The sequence below is a fragment of the Trichechus manatus genome, unplaced genomic scaffold, assembly GCF_000243295.1.
Source record: "Trichechus manatus latirostris isolate Lorelei unplaced genomic scaffold, TriManLat1.0 scaffold00104, whole genome shotgun sequence".
Lineage (NCBI taxonomy): Eukaryota > Metazoa > Chordata > Mammalia > Sirenia > Trichechidae > Trichechus > Trichechus manatus.
The window spans coordinates 8040749-8050681 of NW_004444040.1; the positions used below are offsets into that span (position 1 = coordinate 8040749).

Below are 9933 nucleotides of genomic sequence, written 5' to 3' on the forward strand. Positions count from 1 at the left end.
GTTTTTTTTTTTTGGCGGGGGCGGGGTGGCACAATTCAATCCATGACACCTGGGAATAAGGATTTAAAATTTGAATTGCCCCAATTGGTAGTACTCAAGAGTGGTGAGTTAGCATTGGAAAAATTTTAATCAAAAGCTCATAGCCCATTTATTATATATAAATTATACCTCAATAAAAGTGATTAACAACAAAACAAGACAAAGCTATTCTCTAGAGGCCACCTCCGCACCCACCTAAATTATCTTTATCCCTGATTAGCACCAGATGCTTTGACATTAGCATAATGCAGTGATTGCTGTATCAGAATCACCTGGAGGGCTTGTTAAACTCCAGAGTGCTGGGCCCCTCCCCCAGAGCCGCTGGTTCTGTAGGACTGGAATGGGGCCTGAGAATTTGCATTCCTAATAAGATCCCATGTAATGCTGCTGCTGCTGATCGGAGATCCACACTTTGAGAATCACTGGAATAATGCTTTTTCACTAGTGGACTTCTTAGTGGTGTGGTATCCAAGATATGTGATTTGGCTAGAAATAATGTACAAGCCCTACCACTCTTGTGTGAACATGGCATAAGAATCTAGCAAGCCCAAATGCCTATGTGCCATCTCTTGGGATCTTATTAGAAATGCAGAATCTCAGCTGCCACCAGAGCTACTGATTCCCAATCTGGAGTTTCACAAAATCCCCAGGTGATCCAAATGCTCATTAAGGCTTGAGAAGCACTGGCCTAAACTCTGTATAAGCCACGTTATCTAGTTCCGTGGTCCTCCATTGTAGGTCATGTTAGAATTGTCTGCAGGGTTTAAGAAAATAGATTGATGATCCAACCAATCAGAATGCAAGTGAATAAGGGTGGGCTCCAGGCTTCTGAAATGGCTTATAAACTCCCCAGGTGATCTTAGTATACTGCAGGGGCTCTACCAGTTGCTGTCAAGTCAACCGTGATTCTAACTCACGGCGACCTCATGTGCTCCATGGGGTTTTCAGTGGATGATTTTTTGGAAGTGGATCGCCAGGCCTTTCCTTCGAGGCACTTCTGGGTAGACTGGAACCTCCAACCTTCTGGTTAGCAGCCAAGCTGATGAATCATTTGCATCACCTAGGGTGTCCACAGCAGGGGTCGGGAACTACTAATCTAGTCTCTATATGCTGTCCACATAGTTTTCTTTTAAACATGTACCAGCTGGAAATGTCTTCCCCTTGGCCTGCCCTCAAAGTTAAATACTGACAATTTAATGCCAACTAACACCTTGTCCTAACTAAAATGAAATGATTTCATTCACCTTGCTTATAACAGACCCATGAGAGAAAACATGTTAGGGTTCTGTCTACAGTATCTGTTTACTTGGAATCCTAGCCACCAGTGATATATAGTAGCAGTCTAAAGCCAGACACCTTACTGAATCTAAGTTTCTAGTTTAATATAAAGATGCATTTACTCCATGAATATTGTTCATCTGAAGATGTGGAAAATGTTGCAGTTTTACATCCTAAGCACCTGTGGAAATCTTTACTCCAAGAGTTTCCTCATTTGCCCCAAGTGCATGGAGATGAGGCTTATTCCCCTTCTTGAATGTCCTTTAGTCTTACCAGAACTCATAGTGCAAAGCGGTCTAAAGCTGTATTTTAAATTATATAAATGCCTGACTTAGCTGTTTGAGCAGATGAAAACTAATTAATTGATAAAGCCATTAGGCACCTTAGAAATAGCCACTTGAAATCTGCCCTGACTTTTTATTATCCCCATTTACTTAAAAAAAAAAAAAAAGAAAGAAACTGTAAGATTTATGAGTTACAGATACCAAAAGGTTCTCATGTTTTAAATATTTTAGATGGCCCCATCCCATCAATTATTACCATAGCTCAGACATAGAGAAGGTGCAAGTCACTGCCTACAGCATCTTGCTTCCACATGCAAGAAATACGAACTTCAGTGCCCTAAATGCACCGGCCGGAATTTCCATTCTAGTTAATATGGATTTGTTCAACAGCCCAGGATGGGTGAGGGCACTGCAGGAAACTATCAGCTCCCTTGGGAGATCAAACCCAGATCATGTAGGTGAGTGACGGAAGGAGACTCGCCAAGTTGGGAAGGGGCCTTTCTTCTAGACCAGTACTTCTCAAACTCTAATGTTATGTGAGTCACGTGGAGATCTTGGTAAAATGCAGATTCTGATTCATTGGGTCTGGAATGAGACCTATGATTCTGCGTCTCTAAAACGCCCCCGGGAGATGCTGATTTTGTTGTCTAGAAGACACTTCTTTGAGTAGCATGGGTTTAGAATAGTGCTTCTTAAACATGAGACGGCAAAAAAAAAAAAAAACAAAAAATCACGCAGGAGGCTTATTAAAGCACAGACTAGAGACTGATTTCAGAGGTGAGGCCTGAGAATTTGCATTTCTAACAAGTTCCCAGGTGATGCTAATACTGCAGGTCCTTGGACTACACTTTGAGTAGCAAATCTCTCGTTAACTTTTGAGCAGATGGCTTCCACCATCTCTACTAGTAGCCTCCTCTCTGAAAACAAAGAGCCAAACACCACAAGATTAAAGAGGACGCTAAAGAGTTGTCCCCTTGCAGAAAATTATATAGCAAAGGCGAAGAGTGCCACAGGGTCTCCGTTACTTTTTGCTTTGAAAATATGCATCTCTGACTAAAGACTAAACAGGATGCTTCTGGAACAAAATCTAGAGATAAGGAACAAGAACCCCATCCCTAAAGTGGTGCTGACTGATTAATAGTGGGACTAGTTATTTTAGGATGGCAAATCTATAGGTGCATAGGAAAAGCTAGATGCAAATATACACATTTATATCTATATTTATATATAAATAGCAACATGTTCTCAGGGCTGTCTCTTAATATGAAGATGGGATTTGAGGTGATCTTTACTTTTGCTTTATATTTTTTTGCTTTACATTTTTCTATAAAGGGTATTTTAATATTGCTTTTGTATCCTGAAAAAAACTAAAAAATGTTTTTAAAGGGGAAAAAAGTGAAAATATCTATTCAGTGTAAATTCAAATATTTTTGGCTTAGTATTGTTACATCGATGAGTATATAAATTTTTTTTCATGGGAAAGGGATCCCAGTGTTCTAGATGCAAAGGAAATAGATAACGGTAAGGCCCAACCATTTCCCTGGAAGCTGGACACTGCATGGTGAACATAAGTTTAAGGAGACCTGCTGAGAAGTCAACATGTGAGAATTAGTGGCAGCTCCTGTTCCTTTCCCCACACCCCCTAAGCAATCCAGCACAAGCCCTTATGTGTTCCTTGAAGGATCTCTTTTTTTTCTTCTCCTTAGAAAGGCTGAAGTAAGTTTTAACTAAGTTAGATAACTTAGACAAAATTAGAAAAGATTTAAAAATGAGAGAACAACGCCAAGAACCAGCTGAGAGAGTGGAGAAACGAGCTGATCTGGACCAACTTGCTCTTGCAGTTCAGTTTCTCCAACATCCAGCTGGGACAACAGGGTCAGAGGACAAGTGTGTATGGATCATAGCATTGGAGTGTCACCATCAAACCAAAACTAAACCAAACCCCTTGCCCTCGAGTCAATTCCGACTCATAGTGACCCTATAGGACAGAGTAGATCTGCTCCATAGGGTTTCCAAGGAGCGGCTGGTGGATTCGAACTGCTGACCTTTTGGTTAGCAGCCGTAGCTCTTAACTACTCACTATCAAGTGTCACAGAAATGATCCTTCCAGAAGTGTGCAAGTCCTGAGCCTCAAAGATGCACCTCCTTGGAAATTATGTAGGTGACTAACGTACGTGCTTATTCTCAGCAATTCAAAAAAACATGTCTAAGTCACATTTCTTGCTTTTGTTGATCTGGAAAGCATTTAAGGAAGTCGTTACGCGTATCTAGTTCACTCCTGGCATAACTTTCCAACTAAACTCTAGGGTTCTACTGACACCTGCTGGCATTTCATCTATTTTCTGTTTAAAAAAAGGCAAAACAAAACAGGAAAGCACCTAACATTTTTCCTACAGTCTTTCCATCTTATTATACTAAAAGTGCTACCCGTGAAAGATAACAGAAAGAAAAGTCTGATGGGACTTTTACATGTCATGGAGGGAGAGGTGTGGCGCAGCAGTTGGGAGAAAATATCACAGACCTGAAGGACAGACAGTAGAGTTCTTTCTGCTTCTCTGCTCCTTGCCATGTGCTCTGTGACCTTGGGCAAGACCTTTGACCTCACTTACATCATTATGAGGAGAAACAAGTAGCACCCTCCCTCCCAGACCCCTTTGGGGCTTGTAAGGATTCCAGCGGCGTTTCCTACTAACTAAAGCATGGCCACTGTCACTGAAGTGATTACCTCAAAGGCCACTCTCAGTGACCTTTCTGTCCCAATAAACAAGGTTCTTCACCAGCGCTGTATGTTCAAAAGATGGATGAAAATCACTTAAGCCTACTCAAAGCCCAGCATCTCTAATTTATTTGTAGAAACAACTAAATTAGAACGATCAGAAGCCGGTGAACAATTTCCAGACTTGTCCACTTTGGCCCTAGGACACCATGGACTTTGCTTTGTGTTTTGGAACACGTCACGACCCTTCAGATTGAGAAAATGCTTCCCAGTTAATGTCAACCAAATTATTTGTGTTTTTTCTGTCTGCTCTTGAGAAACTCTGTGTGGGTTTGTGGCTTGTGAGGCCAATAACAGGATATGTGATAGTCCTCCGGGAGTTAGAGTCCATATTTAGCCTGGCAGAGGAATTGAGGTCTGACGCTGAAAAATAATAGAGGCATTTCTTTTAATGCTACTCCATCATTTCTTCCTCCTCCCTTGGAATCCTCACTTAGCCACCATGCTTCCTGAGGTTTCCAATGCTTTTGACAGTCCTCAGAAAGTATCCTTCTCTAGTGAAAGGAAATTTACCTTATAGCCCAAGTCTCTCCCTCAGAAAGCTGCTAGGTTGGCTTTTCCACAAAGAGGAACGTGAAAACACTGTTAGAATTCAATCATCATCCTGGCCCTTGTAAGGACTAAATCTCTTGACCGTGTTAAACCCAGTAATACTGTGTGGTGCTGTTCAATAGGACATTCTGCCATGATTGAAATATTCTTCATCTGTACTGTCCAGTTTGGTAGCTACTAGCTACATGTGGCTATAAGCACTTGAAGTGTGGCTAGTATAATGAAGGCACTGAATTTTTTTTTTTTAAGGTAACTTGAATTTAACTTTGAACATCCACATGTGGCTATAGCTACTGTATTGGAGGTGCAGATAGAGTTTACACCTATGTTACTATTTGTCCCAAAATATTTCCCCTTCCTCAGCACAGAGCCATCAGAGTCAGGCCGTAAAGCTAAGAAGGTAAAGTAGTGGCTTATTTGTGGGCCGGAGTTCTGTTTAACCCACGGTATCAATTTGCTGCAAAGCATTTTGCCAAGGATGTGATCAGTTTAGCAACTTGGATGGCATTCATTGGCATCTGTTTTTTGACTCAAGGGCAGGGTTGGCCTTAACTTCACGAACTAGCCTTTTCTAGTAAAATGCTGTTTAGAGACCAAAATTCCTTTATGCCATGCATGGTCTTTCTTCTCTTTTCCTTGTAAATCCGTGGTATGATAGTATGAACTACAACAGAGGTCCAAGTCCTTATACAGAAATTATGTGAGCACGTTGCTGTTTGCTCAGGGTACCCTGGCAGTCAAGGAATGTGTGATTTTTAAGGTTTTACTGAAAAACACAAGCAGGTGAGTTATGTAACAATCTCTTAGGTTGAAACAGAGTCGCGCAATAAAATCGATGAACCCTGATACATTCATTCTCTAGAATAGGAATGGCCAAATATGTCATCACTTATTGTATAATGTTGCTTAGAAATAACGAAGATTGCCAGCAACTGAAAAAAAGGCTACACTTTAAACAGGCTGCAAACAGAAAGCTTAACAAATCAATCAGTAAGCAGCATTCCTTTGTGGCAGCCCAGTGTTGAATGACACTATAGATGCCACATTTATCTTCATGGAAAAAATGAAAGCTGTTTAGTGAAGAATAAAATATGAGCATGCAAAATGTAGATCGCTGTATGGCAAGATGGCATAAAGGAAGTTTTTATATTTTTATTACCCAAAATGGATAAAGACTGCCTGATCAAAGCCACCGTATTTGACTCCTACACATTTGCTTACCAAGAATACTTTTCCTTTCTCTTTCAGCAATGGATAGAAGGCCTGCGATCAATCATACACAACTTCAGGGCCAACAACGTCAGTCCAATGACATGCCTCAAGAAACAGTGAGTTTTGTTTGTGTTGCCCGTTATTCCTGGCTGTTATCAAGCAAATGGTCAGTTAGGAGATGAATGAAGTCTAAGTGTGTGATGGGGGAAAATTCCTGCTGACCTTCCCTTCATGCTCCTGACCTTCCCTTCATGCTCCTGACCTTGGAGAAAGAGTTGACCATCACACACCTGTGTTCTTCATGGCAGCTCGGCAGGGCATGCCTGATGAACCCACCGCCCAAAACCTATATGCAAGGACCGGTTGATGGCAAAAGATGCTAGAAACGTACTCACCTAAGTCCTCTGGGACTTGGGAATCCCCAGACTGGGTCTTCTGATAAATACCTCTACCTGCCTAGGGCCATAGCTGGGTGCTGCTGGAGCTCAAGCCTTCATTGTATGAAACTGAGAAATAGCCAGTGGGCCCAAGAGAAGCACTTGCAAAGGCTCTCATTACTAGGGTAAAACAGGAGGCACTGACCCCAGGTATAGTGCTCCTTGCTTAGCCCATGATCAGGGATCCAAAGGTACTTTAGAAATTGAAAAAGCAGCCCTTACCCCAGCTCACAGTATCCAAAATCCAAAGGGGTCCTACAGTGGTAGATTTTAACCCTACCCAAGTTAGTTATACCTTCAAGATGACATGAAAGCTATCCAGGTAGATCCTAGCCAAAGCTGAACATCAGTCAGCATGTTTGAAAAGTAGTCATCAGGAGAGATGTGGGGCCACCTGCCAGCACAGGGCTAGGGCAGGTAGTGATGAGGTACCGAAGGTCACCACATTGGGAAATTACACGGATAAGCCTGAATCACTCAAAACCAGACCCGGCACCAAGGGTGAGATTCACTGTACTCTCCAGGCAATGAACTCCTTCAGGCTCCTTCATTCCTTTCTTCTGGTCACTTTGGCAGGTGCTTAAGGACATGGGCTCTGGGCTATAAATCCTAGCTTCACCACTTAGTTGCTGGGTGACCCTCAGCAATGTTCTTAGCCTTGTGCCTCAGTGTGCTCTTCTGGGAACTGAGATGATGCCGGCTAACCATCTTACAAAACTACCATGCAGATCATATGAGATCATGTAAAGCACCTAGCTCAGCCCAGCGCCCAGTCATTCTTCATTCAGTATTATCTATTTTGATTTTTATGGTAGCCTTCCAATTTCCTTTTCATCCCCTTAGTAGCAGGAAGTTAATAGTGCTATATATTCCTATTCATTGTGTAGCCTGGCCTTTTCTGCTGCAGCTACTGTGACATATTTTCATAGATAGATAGATTAGATAGATAGAAACCTAGTAGATATTTTGATGTTATGACTCCAGGCACTGATAAACTCCCAAAGGATCAAAGACTTTCAGAATGTCGTGTCATACCTGGGTGACCCAACTATTGGTATCTGGGCAGCAGATCTTATCTGAACTTTTTGGTGTTCTGCCCCCAGTTGCTGTCAAGTCAACTCCCCCTCAAGATGACCCCAGTGTGTGTCAGAGTGGAACCGTGCTCCATAGGGGTTTTGATGGCTGATTTTTCAGAAGTAGATTGGCAGACCTTTCTTCCGAAGCTCCTCTGGGTGGACTCAAACCTCCAGCCTTTTGGTTGTCAGCCAAGTGTGCTAACCATTTCTACCACCCAGGGATTCCTTATGGAGCTGATGTTCAAAACCCTCCCCCGCCTCCGCCCCGCACCGCTGCTGTGAGGGTCTGTCCACCAAGGACTAAAAGCTGCCACTTCTCCAGAGAATTGCCCTCTGCTAAAGGGGAGCCACTGTGTGTACCCGATTATACTCCTCCCTACTCCTGGAGGGAAGCCCACAGTCAATGACCGGCTGAAACAGGGTAAAAGAGGCCCCACTTGCCTCAAGGCAAGACCGACTCTGGTGCAAATCACACTCCAGAGACCCTGGGATCAGGCTAAAGCTCCAGCTGAGACCACAGTTTTGCTTATCTGTTTTCCCTGCCCTATCTGCTTCCCTCACTCTTTGTCCTGAAAACATTCTCTTAATAAGTAGCCACTTGTGCTTCTAGGAAATAGGTTTCGTAAGATAGAAACTACAGAATAATCATTTTCTGCAGATTGTTATAATATTATTTCCTGGAAATAATGAAAAAGGGCATCATTAGCTAAGAACAGTCCTAGCCCCAAAGTACAGGTCAAAGTTCTGGGACCTCACGTGTCCTGAGAGCAAGGAGTTGCTGACCAGCAGTTGGAGTTACGAGCTTCTCTTACGCTGGAAATTAAGGAAGGTGCCTGTTCCGTCAGTGTTTTGCAGCAGTGGGAGCTGGGAGTCCTCATGAGTCCTCAAGACAAGGCTGGTTGGCGTCACTGTGCATCTGTGCTCCTTACTACCTTAATATATTAGTGTATAGCAATAACCAAAGACAAGACCAGCCACCAAATAAGAACCGATAATGTGTTTTCCTCAATTTTCTAATTCATTTTAGGGTTTCCAGATAAAACACAGGACTCCCAGTTCACAGTGAATTGCAGATAAACAACAAGTACTTTTTAAGGATAAGTATGTGTTGGAGTCCTTGGGTGGTACAAACAGTTAATGCACTTGGCTGCTAACCAAAAGGTTAGAAGCTCAAGTCTACCCTGAGGCACCTCAGAAGAAAGGCCTGACGAATCTACTTCTGAGAACTCAGCCACTGAAAACCTTATGGAGTGCAGTTCTACTCCGACACACATGGGGTCGCCATGAGTCAGAATCAACTCAACAGCAATTGGTTTGGTGTTGATTATTATTATTATTATTGGTTTATGCAGTATTTGGAGTCCTTGGGTGGTACAAACTGTTAATGCACTCGGCTGCTAACTGAAAGGTTAGAGATTTGAGTCCACCCAGAGGCACCTCGGAAGAAGGGCTGCACAATCTATTTTTTGAAAAATTGAAAACCCTATGGGACATAGTTGTATTCTGACACACATAGCGTCACCATGAGTTGGAATCAACTTGGCAGCAACTGAGGTGGGATGAAGCATTTGGGAGATAATTATACTGAAAAATTATTTGTTGATTATGTGAAGTTTTCATTTAACTTGGAGTCGTATATTTTATTTGCCAAATCTGGCAACTCTATGTGTATCTTATAGTATATAATTGTCTCTGATTTTCAGAATAAATGTTCTTTGTTTGAATGAACTATGGTCTTTTATAGTTCTTAGCCAGATCGAAGCAGTTCCTCCTAAGAAACATTAAAACAATGTTGTTGTTGTTTCAGCTGGATGAAATTGGCATTCATGACCAACACAAATGGCAAAATTCCAGTTAGGAGGTAAGTCAGTCATTCCTGGTGTCATTTATAACCTGTCAGCCCTCATGGTACTAGACATAGAGAGAGCTGTCTACAAGTACTTGTTAGTTAATGGTTGAACTAAAGATGTTTCTGGAAGCTTGGTTTGAATTGCTTTGTCAAATGCTGTGTTGAATTTATTGAAATCTTTTATGGAAGAAAGTTGCATTTTTTTTTTTTTTGGTCAGAATAGGTAGCATTAACTACAAATTAAATAAATTAAAGAACGTGCAAACGTAGTGTATATTTTTTTTAATCCTCAAATATATGGGCTTTTTAGAATTTAATTTTTTTTTTTTTGTCCTACTTATGCTGAGCAACCATTAGCTAAAATTAAAGATGTTTGTGGTATGCAGAGGGAGTACCTGGGTGGCACAAACGATTAAGTGCTCAACTACTA

General features: G+C 41.9%; 1 protein-coding gene across 1 annotated transcript in view; it reads left to right on the forward strand.

Annotated features, from left to right (window-relative positions):
• Positions 1-9933, forward strand: part of PLCB4 (phospholipase C beta 4) — a 423663-nt gene that overhangs the window by 295745 nt on the left and 117985 nt on the right. Inside the window, exons 10-11 of the mRNA XM_023737565.1 lie at positions 6040-6257; positions 9462-9515. Coding sequence (XP_023593333.1) covers positions 6040-6257; positions 9462-9515 — 272 coding nt within the window. The remainder of the gene's footprint in view (positions 1-6039; positions 6258-9461; positions 9516-9933) is intronic.